Source organism: Bos indicus, chromosome 15 (genome assembly GCF_029378745.1).
Source record: "Bos indicus isolate NIAB-ARS_2022 breed Sahiwal x Tharparkar chromosome 15, NIAB-ARS_B.indTharparkar_mat_pri_1.0, whole genome shotgun sequence".
Classification (NCBI taxonomy): Eukaryota; Metazoa; Chordata; class Mammalia; order Artiodactyla; family Bovidae; genus Bos; species Bos indicus.
In genome coordinates, this window is record NC_091774.1 from 32455807 (window position 1) to 32472520 (window position 16714).

The 16714-nt window shown below is 50.5% G+C and overlaps 1 protein-coding gene across 2 annotated transcripts in view; it reads left to right on the top strand.

Annotated features, from left to right (window-relative positions):
- SORL1 (sortilin related receptor 1) overlaps positions 1–16714 on the top strand; it is a 170447-nt gene that overhangs the window by 19133 nt on the left and 134600 nt on the right. For both annotated transcript variants that reach the window (XM_019975277.2, XM_019975276.2), the window contains exons 3-4: positions 7338–7463; positions 15555–15716. In XM_019975277.2, coding sequence (XP_019830836.2) covers positions 7338–7463; positions 15555–15716 — 288 coding nt within the window. The remainder of the gene's footprint in view (positions 1–7337; positions 7464–15554; positions 15717–16714) is intronic.

Genomic DNA, 16714 nt, shown 5'->3' on the forward strand with positions numbered 1-16714 from the left:
AAGACCTGTTATAGGGGCCTTGTAGGTAAGGGTCAGGGGTGAAGCTGCCCCCAGGCTTACACCACCCTTTACCTCCAAGAGGAAGAAGGGTCTCTTCCGTTATTCTTGGAGTCTACAACCTTCTGGGATATTATTTCGTTCTCCCACTTTCTATAGAGATGCAGGTTCAAGAAACAGTCTCCTGTGTTGATTTGAACATGGTGCGTGGTGATGGATGCTTGCTTCTTGGTCTCAGTTTACGAGAGACTCTGGAAAGTGGGAGGGACTTGGAGCTTCTGGGCTGTTGTTATCAGCTCTCAGCTCTGGTTGCCATGCGGCTGGATCTGATTTTTCGAGAGAAATTCAGAGGTGAGGTGTTTTTTTTTTTCCCCAGAGGTGGGGATCTTTACTAGAAACTGCTGAGTCTTACAAGTTGGCAGCTGACGGGTAGTTTTTATAAACCCTGTGTGGGCCAAGTAAAACATATATGAGGACCAGAGTGAGCCCTTGGGTCCCAGTCTGTAGCCCCTGCTCCAGACACCCCTGCCCATCCCCCACCCCCACCACTTGTGGGGAAGAGAAACAGGGCCTGCCTCAGGTCAGGGTCTGATGTGGCCACAGGGTGAGGCTGTGGACAGAAAACCCCACTGTGGAGCTTGGGTCACTCTGCACTCAGGCCAGGGAAAAACTCCTGAAGAGTTTGCTAGCCCTGTCCCATCAGCCCAGTGGACATGCTTGTAATTCTGGAGCCTGGATTTGGTCTCTGAGGGGCCCCTCGCTCTGTGTCCACCATCTGGGTTTGATGTGCTCCAGGGTCGGGGACCAGAGGTGCCCCAGGGATTGTTTTCTAGTGGGTCAGATAGGGGCAGCCACAGATGGAGAGGGCAGACCAAGGACTGGCCATAACCATGTGTGACTGGGCTCAGGGTGGGTGCCCAGCAGTGGTAGTGGGAAGCCACTGCAGCTGACAGCTGGTCTGGGTGCAGTGATGTGGGGCAGGGCTGAGCTTGTCCGGGGCTGTGAGGTTGGCCCAGTTATAGATTTGATCAGGGTTGGCAAGCACAGACTGCAGTGTATCGATGACAGTTGGCCCGAGAGAGTTTTAGCCTGCTGTGTTCAGCACGGTCACCATCCAGCGGCATCTCTTTTAAGCACAGGCAGCAGCTCTCTGGCCTACTGTGTTGAGAAATCCTCCTTAGGGTGTTTATTTTAAGAATTCTTTGTCCAGAGAGTACTTCTGTTAAGATAGGTGAAGACCTATCTTTCTACTGTTTTGCTGGACAAACAGGAGCCCAGAGGCATTCAGTGATTTGCATGGGGTCCCTTAGCATGTGTGTGGGAGGGTTGGGGCTACGACCTGATCATGTATTTAATGTGTGAGAATATAATGTAGCCAGGGTGACCAGCATTGGCTTTAGCACTGAAAGACCTACATCCTGGGCCCCTCCTCAGTCATGGATGAACCAGGAAGAAGGGTCACCCTACATACATTGCCAGTCTATCCAAACCTAATGGAGAAGGGAATGTCAACCCACTCAGTGTCCTTGCCTGGGAAATCCTACGGACAGAGGGAGCCTCAAGGGCTACAGTCCATGGAGTTGCAAAAGAGTCGGACATGACTTAGTGTCAAGAACATCCGAACCTATTTCTCACTCTGCCTAAATATTTGGGTGATTCTTACTAAGGACTGATTGAACATTTGAAACAAGAACCTATTCTGGAATGAAGTGTACGCTAAGATTAAGTGGGAAGGAAACTTCATGCTTGGAGATAATAAATCAGGATGGCAGAGATTTCTCTCATCAGTATATCAGCTGCATTAAAGAATTGGCAGATGAAACTGAGATGGTCTGATGTGAAAAGTTAATTCAAAAATAAATTCTGACTCAGAGGCAGGAGTAGGTGGTGCCAGAGTAGTAACAATCTAAATTTTCTCTGAAGACTGGAAGCATGGTTCCCAGGGCCCCATCAGCGTCCAGAAGGTAAAGGATGTATACAGATCAGGAGCAGTGGGAGTGTTGGAGAATGGCCAACTCATACATATTCAGTGTATAAAAAAGGGATGATCTGGAAGTTGGAATCCCAGAATATTTGCTCTTAAGCAGAAAAAAACAAAATAATATCCTGGGAACTTGTGGCCAGTGATTCCGTGAAGCATGGCTCCTGCAGGACCCTTCTTTTCCGTTGATAAGTCTGGAGATGAAAGAAAACCGTAGGTGGTGTTTTTCTTGATCGTCCCTGCCTCTCTTTTCTGCATTCTTCTGACCTATTTTAGCAAATAACCCCCAGTTGCCACATAATTTGACCAAAGAAGTTTCCAGAGATATTGTCCGCTAGAAGATCAGAATCACCCGGCACAGGCATCAGGAATGGTGGGGATCACTGCCCTTGTACCCAGAGTTGTGTGGCATTGCAGCTGCTGCCCCCGGGGGCTGGCCGGGGAGCAGGGCCTTCACTTGCCCACAGCGCAGAACTTGGTAGCCTATGGGAGCTGGTGTCTAGCTGAGCCCCTGCTCTGGGAACTGAGCGCGTGGGTTTGAATCCTCTACCATTCATCAGCTGTCTGACCTTCAGCCAAACCCTTCACTTCCCCTTGGTTTTCTCATCCATCAATGAGAAATCTTGTGATTTCGTCCTTGTGACATCTAGCTCCCCAAAGGGTGGTATGCTGATCGGCAGCATGGGGATTTTCTGGAGGGTGGTTGGAAATGCAGAATCTCAGTTCTCACCCTGGGACTTCCTGAATCTGAGGTTTGCATTTTGACCTGTGTCCTGCGGGGTGGATTGTAGGCATGTTGGAGAAGCACTGGTATCAAGTACTTAGAACGGCACCAGACATGGAGATGTTTTCTGGATGTTTTAACCCTTCTTCCCCTCCCCTTCCCTTTTCCACTCTTCTCTTACCCCTACTCCTCCTTTTTATTATATAGTTTGGATGTACAGGAGAAATAATTTAAAAAGGTCACCTCAAAGGACCATCTTTATAGGTAAGACTGATTTAACTAGCAACTTTTGGCGGTTTAGAAACTAGTTATGGAATTGAGAGATACAGACCACTATATATAAAGTAAAAAAGCCACAAAGGTGTATTGTCCAGCACACGGAAATGTAGCCATTATTTTGTAATAACTTTACATGGAATATAATCTATAAAAATATGGAATCACTAACTGTGGGAAATTCTGAAAGAGATGGGAATACCAGACCACCTGACCTGCCTCTTGAGAAACCTATATGCAGGTCAGGAAGCAACAGTTAGAATTGGGCATGGAACAACAGACTGGTTCCACATAGGAAAAGGAGTACGTCAAGGCTGTATATTGTCACCCTGCTTATTTAACTTCTATGCAGAGGACATCATGAGAAATGCTGGGCTGGAAGAAACACAAGCTGGAATCAGGATTGCCGGGAGAAATATCAATAACCTCAGATATGCAGATGACACCACCCTTATGGCAGAAAGTGAAGAGGAACTAAAAAGCCTCTTGATGAAAGTAAAAGAGGAGAGTGAAAACGTTGGCTTAAAGCTCAATATTCAGAAAACTAAGATCATGGTATCTGGTCTCATCACTTCATGGGAAATAGATGGGGAAACAGTGGAAACAGTATCAGAGTTTATTTTTGGGGGCTGCAAAATCACTGTGGATGGTGATTGCAGCCATGAAATTAAAAGACACTTCTTGGAAGAAATGTTATGACCAACCTAGATAGCATATTGAAGAGCAGAGACATTACTTTGCCAACAAAGATTGGTGTAGTCAGGGCTGTGGTCTTTCCAGTAGTCATGTATGGATGTGAGAGTTGGACTGTGAAGAAGGCTGAGCGCCGAAGAATTGATGCTTTTGAACTGTGGTGTTGGAGAAGACTCTTGAGAGTCCCTTGGACTGCAAGGAGATCCAACTAGTCCATTCTAAAGGAGATCAGTCCTGGATGTTCTTTGGAAGGACTGATGCTAAAGCTGAAACTCTAGTACTTTGGCCACCTCATGGGAAGAGTTGACTCATTGGAAAAGACTCTGATGCTGGGAGGGGTTGGGGGCAGGAGGAAAAGGGGATGACAGATGGCTGGATAGCATCACAGACTCGATGGACGTGAGTTTGAGTGAACTCCGGGAGATGGTGATGGACAGGGAGGCCTGGCGTGCTGCGATTCATGGGGTCACAAAGAGTCGGACACGACTGAGCCACTGAACTAAACTGAACTGATGTTGTCCACCTGAAACTAGTATAATACTGTAGATCAACTATACTTCAATTGGAAAAGAAAAAATCCTTCCTCGCTTTAATTCTTAGGGAATTGTGTCCCTTCAAGGCCAGAGAGGATGAATTAGGGCAGAAACCTGTGTTTGGATGCAAAACCGACTGTAGAAGCACAAGGTGAGTGAGCCTGGGCAGTTTGCCCTATACACCTGGAGTTCACTGTGGGCAGTGAGCCAGGCAGCAGGCTAGGGCTGCCACGAGGAAAAGACCCCGACCCAGAATGTAGCAGCGGGGGTGCAGTGTGGATGCTATGAGGCCATCAACCTGCTTGGTCTTCTTATCCGAACAACTGGTGGAGGTCCTTCCAGGTCCTTCTTCTGGGAGGAAGGCGGATAGCTGTGCATGGCCCCGAGCTTGCATTTGCCCTATTGATTCTTTGATCAAATAGGAATGAGAATTGTGAGCATAGGATCAAAATACCATGTTGGAATTGGTTAGCCTGGAGAAAGGAAGGTTGATGAGCAGTTTGAGAGCCGCAGGCATAGCAAGGACCCTTGCATTCCCAGTCGTAACTTCTGTTTAGTATAAGCCCAAAGGGATGTGGTTTGCTTACAGACCAGAATGTTAAGGAGGGGCGTTTTGGTCGGAGGGTGGTTGCACCTCTACCACCAGTGGGAGGTGTGTTAGGGAATCCAGGGAAGGCCCTGTGTTTTGTTCAAGGTAGTGTTTCTCCCTCCATCCAGCGTTCCTTCCACTGCCTGGGCTGTAGCTTTGGTGCCTTTCTTTCTGTTGAGCAGAGAGACAGAGGAGGACGTTCACCCAGAAGGCTGACTTGTGAGCGTGGAAAGTCAGTGGGAGTTGGGCCGGAAGGAACCTGTCCTGGTTTTGTCACTTTCAAGCAGCTTGACCTTGGACTCGTGGTTCATTTCTTGGAGTCTTAGATTCTGTTATCTCCTATATAAGGAAGTGGTCGTTCTCTCGGTCACTTAAGGATCCATTCATTTCACTCTTGTTCATTTATGGAGCACGTGTGTTTACTCATGCTGTGGTTTATAATGACGCTTATTTATTCCAGAAATCTTCCCTGAGCACCTGCTATGTTCCAAGTCCATGGAGGGCAGGAAAGAGACTCATTCAACAGGGTTTTTAAAGATGCAGAGAGATGATGCATACAAAAAAGTGTGCATGTGTGCATGCTCAGTGGCTTCAGGTGCGTCTGACTCTGCAACCGCATGAACTGTAGACTGTCAGGCTCTTGTGTGCATGGGATTCTCTGGGAATAATACTGGAGTGGGTTGTCATGCCCTCTTCCAGGTGATCTTCTTGACCCAGGGATCAAATCTGCGTCCCCTTTGTCTTTTGCATTGCAGGTGGATTCTTTACCCACTGAGCCACCTAGGAAGCTCATACAAAAGAGTATTGTTACTGAAAAATGCTGCCCTGATATGAATTTATTATTACACTGGTGTCTCTGAGAAGGTGACTCGGAGTGCATTTTCCATTTAGGGGATGCTGGGGCTAGAAGTGGCCCGAGCTCCCTTTTGGAGAAGCCGTCAGTTTGCTCCGTGTGACTTTGAGTGTCAGAAGAGACCCTTCTTTCTGTTCTTGGCCTGGAGGGTGGAAGTGAGAAAGTACTACTTTCTTCCAACCTCTCAGGTGATCTGTGAGCTCTCAAGCTGCTGACTTTCAGAAGCTGTTTTTGCAGCAGCCCATTACTCTGTGTTTAGTAGCTGGGATCGTGTGCTGTATTTAAGCGTGTGTGTTTGTAACAGGGATTCTTCAGATACTGGCAGAGACTCTTACTGTGCTCTTCCAACCTCGACATCTAATAAATATTAATGACCCACGTGTGCGCTCAATTTTCTTTGCACAAACCTTGTGCCGTTCATTGTTTACTGGCGTCATTGTTCACAAGCAGTGACGCTTTCACATGCTCTGTGAAGGGCTGTGTCTTTGTACGCCTGGTGTCTAGCTCAGGACCTGGCTCGTGTGAAGCCCTCAGAATGTGTTGCTGCTGAAGTCAACGGGATTCATCCCAAGTTCCCATTCCTTCCTGGGCCTCACCTGTCCTTTATTTTTAATGCTTTTCTCAGTTCTAAGTCAGTGTTGTTAGTATTATCTTCAGCTGTCAGGCTCCTTTTTAACCCACTGATTATATTAATTTCACAGTGAATGGGGTAGGGAAGTCTAGGGTCAGAATATCTGACAGCTTCCATTTCTTCCATCCGTTTCTGGAGGTGGTACGGCTATCAGGTTTCTGGCTTTAGAGGCAGGCAGCCCGGGTCCAGATGCCACATTGCTGCTTACTTTTACTTTGGCAAGTGACTCATCAGCCCCTGTTGCCCTGTCTGTAAGATGGCTTTAATAATTGCGGTTGCTGTGTAGGGTGGGGGCGAGAGCTCTCTGAGCTCATCATGTGGAGAGGGTGGCACACGAGTTACTCTTCTGTTTCATACCTGTGGTTACCGGGGAGCTGGAAATGTGGAAGCAGCAGAGAAATAAATACCACTGGCACCTGCACAGACCTGGCTGCTATTGCCCTAAACTCAGAATCAGTCCCCTGCTTACAAGGTTAGAAGACACGGTGCTGGAGCGGGGCTCTGGGACCCTGTATGCAGCCTCCATGCGTGGTTAGTCACTCAGCACTGCCCTCTTTTTTTTTTTAATATCTCTGGAGCTACTCTGTGAAAACCTATGAAGGTTTTCTTTTCTTTTTTTTTTTTTTAATCTTCTGGAATGCTGTAAGGACAGAACTTCCCAGCAGAGGGACGAGAATTAGATTACCTTTTGGGGACATTTCAACAGATGGCAAAACAAATTCTCAAATCCCTTCCCCTCAGTCAACCACATTCTCCGGTCTGGGCCTCTGGATGTAATTTGTTAAAACACTCAGCCTGGCCGTGGTGAGGAGCTTATCATGGTTTCTGTCCACACGTCTCCCCTCTAGGGAATCATCGTGGCCACCAGTGTGGGGACAGACACAGAGGTCGTCTGCTGCTTCTTTGTGGGTTGTCTTCACATCTGTGATTTCGTGGTATCGGGGACCCATCAGGACCAGCATGCAGGATGCTGGGGGGCGTATTTGCGAGCAGAGACGGAACCGCCCTTCTGCCGCATCTCTCACTGATCCTTTTCTTCCTTCTCACCTCCTTCTTCCAGGTGTACGTGTCCTACGATTACGGAAGGTCATTCAAGAGAATCTCAGAGAAGCTGAACTTCGGTGAGGGGAACAGCAGCGAAGCTGTGATTGCCCAGTTCTACCACAGCCCTGCGGACAACAAGCGTGTAAGGATGTCACCCCTTGTGACTGTGTAGGGCTGTCTTTGGGGGCTGTGGCTGACTAGAGGCGGGCTGGGAGATGGGGGTCTCTTGGGGCATCTTTGCAGCGTGACTGGTGTCTGAGGACTGTTTTTCTGCTCACCTGGGAGTCGGTGACAGAAAGTCACTCTCAGGGTGGGACTGTGCATAATCAAGCAGGCTGGGTTCCTGGCCAGGCAGGATTTCTAGACAAACGAAGGCAGGTTAAAGCACAGAAAATCTGCCAGCTGCCAAATAAATTGCCTGACTCATAGGTGGCAAAAGCCCGGATCCACTGGGACTGGCACTGAGGTCTAATCTAGGTCTTCCAGGGCGGCTGCCAAAGTCTTGGTTTTATGGGCATCACTAGTGTGTGTACACACGTGTGTGTGTGTATGTGCACTGCCTTCCCTCCAACCTATACTGGGTCTAGAAAGGAAAACCAGGGCAGCTGATACTGCTGGCGCTCCTGATTTGTTTTCCCAGCTGGCTGGCCCGGGGCTGTGGTCCTACAGGGGTAGCCGGGCAATTTGGTTTGGAGGAAGCCTTGACTTGAGATTGCTTTGGGCCCCAGGAAGGAAGCGGGGTGTGTGTGCAGGAGTCAGGCAGCCTTCTGGTTAGGTAGCTTTAGCTCGCAGACTTGTCTGTGGCTGCTTTCTTTCCCACTGTAGTGATCCCCCACTCATTCCCAGGATAGGATGGATGGCTGCTTCAAAGGATGCTGAAAAACTAGCCCCTTAGCAGCAAAAGTGCAGGAGTGGGTAGCTGCTGCTCTTTGCTCATCCAGGAAGGAAAGAGAGTGAGAAATCCACAGGGTCCTCTGACCAGGTCCCCTGCCCCCCTCCCCCGACCCTCTTCCCTCCCAGCACTGGCTTCTCAGGTTGCCTGTGGTTTGTGAGCAAGGGCTGTATTCAAAATATTTAGCCACTGGAAGGGCACTGACCAATCAGAACAGACTGGATCTGAAGGGAGCTGGGTCCTGAAGGCCACCCTGCTGAGCCAGGCATTAACCTTTCAGTTGCTGGATTGTGGGCAGATCCTGGGGAAGGGGCCAGCCATTGGGACTTTAGACGGGGCCTCTCATGGGTTTAAATGGGCTGTTTATTAACAGAAGCAATTGTGTTTTTGTTTATTTAATTTCTTTTTTAAATTGAGTTTTAGTCGATTTATAGTGTTTGTTGTGCCAATCTCAACTGTACAGCAAGAGGCAATTGTGTTTTTATTTTAATTTAATTATTTTATTTAAAAAATTGAAGTATAGTTGATTTACAGTGTTGTGTTAATATCTGCTGTATAGCAGGAAGCAATTTTTTTTTAAAGATTTTTTTGATGTGGATCATTTTAAAAGTCTTTGTTGATTTTGGTTGTAATATTGCTTCTGTTTTCTGTTTTGGTTTCTTGGCTACGGGGCATGTGGGATCTTAACTCCCTGACCAGGGATCAAACCCACAACTCCTGCACTGGAAGTATGGAGTCTTAACCACTGGACCTCCAAGGAAGTCATAGCAGTTGTTTTTTTTTTTTTTTTTTAAAAACAACTTGAATAGTTATTACTGGTACCCTCTAGTTGATATCAGCCTTGCCTGCTGATTCTTGCATTGCAGGCAGATTCTTTACCATCTTAGCCACCCAGGGAAGCTCCCTGCATGATGATCTCAAAGTTGAGGGGCAGTTAGGACAGATGCCCCTCTAACCTGACTCCAGGGTGACAGAGCAGTTTTCCTCTCTATGGGGAAAAGCGCAGAAAGGTGTTGAAGGGAGTTGGCTGTCTGTGCCCTGCCCCTACTGCACTGGGGCCAGGCAGGCCGGGGGTTGCGGATTCCCAGTATTCCCAGTACCTTGAGTGGTTGAGGAGCCCTGCCCCAGAGTCCAGCTCTCTTCCCTGGCTGCATCTCCCGTGGATCCATCTGTGTGCCCCCCACCTCTCAAGAATCATACAACCCTTGGCCCCACCTCTCAAGAATCATACAACCCTTGGGATAATTCCTTTGAGAGGTTGTATGTATCTAGTATTGTTATTACTATTATTACTACACATTGTCCCAAAGTTGTTTTTGTTTAGTCACTAAGTCGTGTCTCTTTGTGATCCCATGGACTGTAGCCTACCAGGCTCCTCGGTCCATAGGATTTCCCAGGGGTGGGTTGCCATTTCCTTCTCCAGGGGATCTTCCTGGACCAGGGATTGAACCTGTGTCTCCTACATTGGCAGGCGGATTCTTTACCACTGAACCACCAGGGAAGTGTTAGTGTGTATTAGTCGCTCAATCGTGTTCGACTCCTTGTGACCCCATGGACTGTAGCCCACTAGGCTCCTCTGTCCATGAAACTCTCCAGGCAAGAAGACTGGAGTGGGTTGCCATTTCCTTCTCAAGGGGATCTTCCTGACCCAGGGATCGAACCCAGGTCTCCCACATTGCAGGCAGACTCTTTACCATCTGAGCCACCAGGGAAGCTGTGTCCCAGAATTAACTCTTGCTGAAGTTGTGGCCTTGAAGCTGCCTGGTTGTCCCCGTAGAGTCTCTGTTTTCAGCCCCATCTTGTGCCCTCATCACCTCAACCGCAGGGCACAGCTGTCTGTGAGCAGGCTTGTCTCCCTTCCTGCTTGTCTCAGGTTGTGGTGAGCAACCTGCTAAGTCCGCCCATTGGAAGAGTCAGAAGACAGGAAAGATTGTGGGCTCGCGGGGTAGGGTGTTGGGGTTAGTGCAGGAAGAGGATCTGGGGCCTTTGGAGCAGAAGCAGCAGGGCAGGGCCCAGGGCCTAGGGGCGAGACGGGAGGAGGACTGGGGGATGGTTGCAGTGCAGGAGCTCCAGGGGCCGTGGGTGAGGTGCAAGCAGTGGGCCCGTGACCTCAGAGCTGTCCCCTGAAGGGCAGGGCTGCTTCCTGGCGCTGAGCCGGGGATGGTTCGGAGTTGGTGCGGAGGGCTGCCTCCTTGGAGGACTTGGTGGTGGTTGGACCTGTGGCCCAGAGCAGGCTCAGTGAGGTTAGGCCTGGGGTGCCTGATTGCCCAGAGGAGGCTGTTAGCCCTCCTCAGACCTCTCAGGTAGGAAGTGATTCTAACTGTGCGGATGACTTCACTTACTTTTGCCTTTGTGCCTTGGAAGGCAGATTGCCCCCTCCAGACCTGCCCCTTCCTGAGAAACATCACCCAGGTCTAAATGCTTTGCTTACCCCACCCCCCAACCCTGAAAAGTGCTGGGTCCTGGCAAGTCACCTGTGCACAAATGTTTTCACCATGGCTGCCACAGAGGGCAATTGAAACTGGTTGAAATGACTGTTAACAGCTGCTAGGAAAGGTCAAGATGTCACGAAAGGGAACACGAAAGTCTGGTTGGGGGGGCGCGTGGCCTGCGGAAGGGGAAAGATGGTGTTGCTTTAGGCAAATGGAGCGGCTGTGGGGTCATGTGAGAGTTTGGGTCTATTTTCAAACCGGCCCGCCGTCCCACTTCCTTCTTCCTGGTCCCGTGTGCTGACGCCTGGACCAGCGTGTGGCTCTGACCACCCTGCAGTTCCACCAGCTTCTTGAGGAACCCGAGACCAGTCAGCAGTGTCCAGACGTGTCTGGGCTCTTTTAAGGTCTCTGGACGTGCAGTCGGGTTTCTCAGCCTCCACTGATGTGGGAGCGGGTCCTGTCTTTATCCAGAGGGTGGTCCTGGGGGAGAGGGTGAACCATGCCCTCTCTTTCTCTTGGTTCCCACCTCCTGGGAGTATGTCTCTTCACTGCCTCCTCTGACTGTGCTCTTGGTTTCTCCACTCAGAACCAGAGAGAGTCACTTATGCTGACACGGAGATGAATTCTGTGCTGTCTTTTGTTTTCTTTCTGGAGGTCTTTGTATTTTAGGAGGAAACGTAGCTTTAAGCTAAAGGATGAAGCACCTCTGGAACATTAGGTGCTTGCAGACAGACTAGGAGGTGAGAATGCTCCTGAAGTTGCCCAGTTCAGGAAGCACTTACCTAGTAGGTCAGCTCTGCTGGCCAATCCATGGGGTCACCTGAGCAGACCTGACAGCCAGGCAGTCCCAGGACTGAAAGCAGAGTGCGATGTTCTGTGGACACATGATAAGGTTACTTCGGGTAGGAGGCACACGTGCCTAAGGGCAGAATGGAAGCTGCTGGTCACTAGAGCTGGGGATCGAGTGAGGTGGGACCAGAGATGTGAAGGCTTCGCGGGTGCTCGGGATTAGGCCTGGAGCCTCAGAGATGGGCACAATTTCTGTAGCTGGAGCAGGGCTGGTGGGAGCTCTTGGGGAGAAGGGCATGGGCAGAGGCTTCAGGATGCCAAATGTGGTTTCCCTGCAGGTGGGGAGGGGAGAGTTTGCACTGAATGGCTTCGTGATGTCATTGGGGCCCCATCTGAAGAGGGAGCAGCTTGCCTTCTGCCTGCAGGTCTGGAGGGAGCCGTGGAGTGGTCTGAGGTGGGGAGTTACTGTGAATACTGTCTCTTAGGAACATGTGTCTGCTGACAGCTGCAGGATGGCCTGGACGGGCAAGAGTAGAGAAGGGTCAGCAGGGGAGCCCATGGCTAGCCTAGGCGTGAAGTTGCCCAGTCATCCGACCAAACCGAGGATCACCCTCTAAGGGTCTCACTCCCTGATGGTCCTGGAAGCCAGGAGGATGAATAAAACCCCGTGCTGACCCCCAGTTTCCTTGGAGTGTCCAGTAGGGCCGCAGGCCACACTAGGAGCCCTGGGAAGAGAAAGGAAGGCACTCATGGTGAAAAACATTTTAGAGGAAAACATAAGAGGGGGGCGACTGATTGAGAGGGAGGCCCAGAGGAAGGCAGTGGGAAAGAGGCCCCACATGAGTGCTGGGACTGCGCAAGGTGTCACGTGGGCAGGACTTGGCATGTGTGGAGGGAGAAGTGGGTTTTGGGGGAAGGCGGCAAAGAATTTGGTTTTGGACAGAGTCGAGTATTTGGCACATCCAGATGGAGGTGCTGAGAAGGTACAAGAAGGACCTGAAATAGACTCTTCCGGGAGATGTCAGGGTGGAGGTGGGGATTTGAGGGTCTCGGAAAGCATGCTCTTGGAGGCAGTGGCGGAAGCTTTGTGGGAGGATGAACCATAAACCAAGGTCTTAGCCAAGCATGGAGGAGTCAAGGAGGTCACCCAAGGGCAAGAAGCTGAAGAAGACAGAGGAGCTGGTGAGAGAGAAGCAGAGACAGATGGGCAGGGGTGGGGTGTGCAGCGTTGATGAGACAGTATCCAGAAGGCAAGAGGGTTTCCAGGGGAGTGTGAGGAATGGATTAAGAGAGGAGGCACATCACTGCGCCTAGCAGTCCAGGCTGAGACCTATGGGTTCAATTTGGGAAGTCTGCCTTTTAAAAAAATTTATTTATTTTTAATTGAAGGCTAATTGCTTTACAGTATTGTGTTGGTTTCTATCATGCATCAACGTGAATTAACCATGGGTGTGTGTATATATATATATATATATATATATACACACACACACACACATATGTCTGGGCTTCCCCAGTGGCTCAGCGGTAAAGAAGCCGCCTGTAATGCAGGAGCCGCAGGTTTGGTCCCTGGGTTGGGAAGATCCCCTGGAGGAGGGCACAGCAACCCACTCCAGTGTTCTTACCTGGAGAATAATCCCATGGACAGAGGAGCCTGGCAGGCTACAGTTGTGGAGAGTCGGAAACGACTGAAGCGACTTAGCACACATGCACGAATACATATGTCCCCTTTCTCTTGAACTTCTCCCACCTCCCTCCCCATCCCACCCCTCTAGGTTGGTACAGAGCCTTGGTTTGAGCTCCCTGAGTCCTGCAGCAAATTCCCGTTGGCTGTCTGTTTCACATATGGTAGCGAACCCGTTTCCATGCCACTCCCTCCATTCGTCTCACCTTCTCCTTCCGTTCCCCACCTGCGTCCAGAAATCCATTCTCTATGTCTGTGTCTCCATTGCTGCCCTGACCGTATGTCCACCGGCACCATCTTTCTAGATTCCATACATATGTGTTAGTATACGATGTTTGTTTTTCTCTTTCTGACGTCCTTCACTCTGTATAACAGGCTCTAGTTGTTGGAAGGAGAGTGGTGAGGATTGATGAACCAGCCGGACGCTGATGTGTGTGCTGCTGCCTCCTAGTCACATTGGGGGGCTGACGCTCTCAGCATCCGTGTCCCCCTTAGTAAGAGAGGAGATAACACTCTTACGGCCGGGAGGTGCTGCGGGCACTCTGAGGGTGAACGGAGGCAAGTGTGCAAGCGTTCAGCCTACTTCCTGGTACAGACCCAGTGCCCTTGACAAACTGGAGCTGTCATCGTGAACATCGTGACCGGGCGTGTGACTTCCAAGCCTTCAGATGTGAAACTGCAAGCAGCCATCTGATGAGTGCTTCTGGAGAAAACTTTTGAAACTGAGAGAACATTCCCTCCCCCAGTAACCAAGACGGTTTCAGAGCAGGAAGATGGGCCGTGTCATTTCTAGTGGGGGAGGGACACTTTTATACCCCAAATTATGATGGTCCTTTTAGGGTCATCATTGTTTTTTATCACTGTGCTTGTGGTGCGGATAGTTTCTGCTCTCACAGCATGTATTACCCTTTAGAGTGAGATTTAATTAGGCTTCTCCAGAGTCTGGAGTTTGACATTAGATGCTATGGGGGAAACAACACATAAAACAGATGCCCAGGGAGTTTTCAGTCTGGATGTGGGGAGCAAGCGGGAGGGAACAGGAGCAGGAACCTATGGCAGCCATGTGCAGACAAGCGCAGGGTGTTCCTGCAGGCTGGGGTTCTGAGTGCTGAATGGGTTCTGAGCTGAAGCGGGGTCTGGAGCAGGTGGGGTCCATTAGGGAACGAGTCCTTGGCCTGATTCCCGTGCATCGTTGATTTCTGGGACGTCCCTGGCTGGCTGGCCGGTGGTGGTGGCGCTGGGTCCCTCGGCTCTAGGTTTGGTTCACAGTCAGCTTTGGAGCCACGCCGTGCTCCTGAGAGCTGGGCCGGCCTCTAGCCGTGAGTGTGTGTGTGCACGCACGCGCAGGTCCAGCCACCTTCCGGGGCTACCAGCCTCATTCCCTGGCGTTCCCCTCGGGCCCTCAAGACTGTTGTCACGCCAGTGCTCTGTGTTTCCCCTCCTGTTTGATTCTCCAAGTCAAACTGCCCTGGCCACGGCGTGTTCCTTCCCGGTGGGAGTCTTGCCTGCACTATGAGGCCTAAATCTTCCGTGGAGTTGTGTCCTGTTCCCCAGCCGCAGCTCATCTATGGCCTGTGCTGCCTCAGGACTCTGTCCTTGGTTTCTCAGTTACTCTCATTTCCCCTTGAACTGGAGTTGGCCGTGGATGTGGCTGTCTCCCACATCAGGCTGGAAGGTGCTTAAGAGGAAGCATCATCTGTTTTCTCTGGGGTACCTCTGGCATCTGGTCCATGGGGAATATTCAGGGCACATTTCTTCAGTGGAATTGCTTCGGTCCTTTCCCGTAGAAAACTCTTTAGGCCGGCAGTCCCTCTCCAGCCAGACTTGTTCAGAGTCGCTCACCCACGTGGGAGCAAAATAAGCTGAGGCCCCTGCCCGTCCACTGGGCCCCAGGGTGAGTCTGCTGGCCCGAGTGCAGCTGAGTCCTCAGAGCTGCCCTGGCACCTGGCACCGGGGCATGATGGGGAAGCTCAGCTTCCTGGGTGGGCGTGATGTCAGGTATCCTCCCGGAAAGGCCTGTCGGAGTATGCACAGAGAATGAGCAGGCTGGTCCACACGTAGTCAGTCTGGAGAGCAACCCTCTGTCCCCTTTCCTAGAGCCACGCTCTGACTATGACTGGTGACCACCACCCCCCCCTCAACCCCCGCCCCCGAAGAGTGAGAAAGGCCAAGTCAGTGGAAAGAAAGGATGGAAAGACTTGATTAGCTTCATTACCTGGATAAACAGGAGAACCATCTGGCTTCACCATGGCCTGTCCACACCCTTCCTTTGCCAAGCCTTCTGTGGTATGCACCAGTCTCTTCATTGGCAGCAGATGGCAAGAAAGCCACATTCAAGGGCACCATCCCAGGCCTTCCATGCATGGGCACTGGGTTGAGGAGGGGGCATCAGGGGCCTGGCCAGGCCTGCTCTGAGCCCCTCTCCTTTCCTCGCAGTACATTTTTACAGATGCTTATGCCCAGTACCTGTGGACCACGTTTGACTTTTGTAACACCATCCAAGGCTTCTCCATCCCATTCCGGGCAGCCGACCTCCTCCTGCACAGCAAGGCCTCCAACCTTCTCCTGGGCTTTGACAGGTCTCACCCCAACAAGCAGGTAAGAGAGCTTCGGGAACGCGGTCAGGTGGTGCTTCCAGAGGTTTCTGTTCTGCCCGGGGGGTTCGCCTGTCCTTTGGGTGACCTGTGTAGCTACCATTTCACTTCCCACGGCTACAGAAAAATATATCTCCCTGGCGCTCTTGGTCTGCATCCTGGCCAGGGAGTGACACCCCTCCGTGGCCCCATTAGTTATACATCAGGCCCTTCTCACTGCTCGGGTGCGTCTGTTAGGCCTGGGGGTAGATTGGGGCTCTGGAATTGGATCAGAGAGCTAGGTAGAGAAGGCTGATGGCAGTTCTGCTGGGACCTCTTGTTGAATTTCTGTTCTACCTTTCCCATCCTCGGCCTTCAGCATACTGCCCATGCCTATCATTTAGTTGATGTTGTTTAGTCGCTGAATTTGTCTGACTCTTTTCCAACCCCGTGGACTATAGCCTGCCAGGGTTCTTTGTCCAGACAATAATACTGGAGTGGGTTGCCATTTCCTCCTCCAGCAGTTCTTCCTGGATCAGGGATCGAACCCACGTCTCCTGCATTGCAGGCAGAGTGTTTACCACTGAGCTGCCAGGGAAACACTTATTTGATGTTACCATTAACTTAAATATTCTCCCTGTGTGTGTGTGAGCACACACATATGCATGTAATATAATTGTGTGCATTTTCCTCCTGTAAGCAAGTTTGAAGGAAAGGTGAGAGATGAGAAGAGAGCCCAGGTAAGTTTCTGTCTCAGGGTTGAAACTTGCCATGTCAAGAGTATTGATCTGGCATAATTCTGTGAAACCTGTCAGTCCTGTGGGATTGGGTTCACAATGAGTTTCAAATGGCTGTGCTCAGAGGAACCTTGGAACGATTCTTTTTCTTTGCAGGTTTTAACCAAAACATGACCTGTTTATCTTTACTTGCCGTGGGAAGTAACCTAAGCTCAGGCTGGGTTGGTTTACCAGTATAGGTGGATGATTGTTCTTTTCGATCTCCTGTTTCTCACTCCCTGGTCCC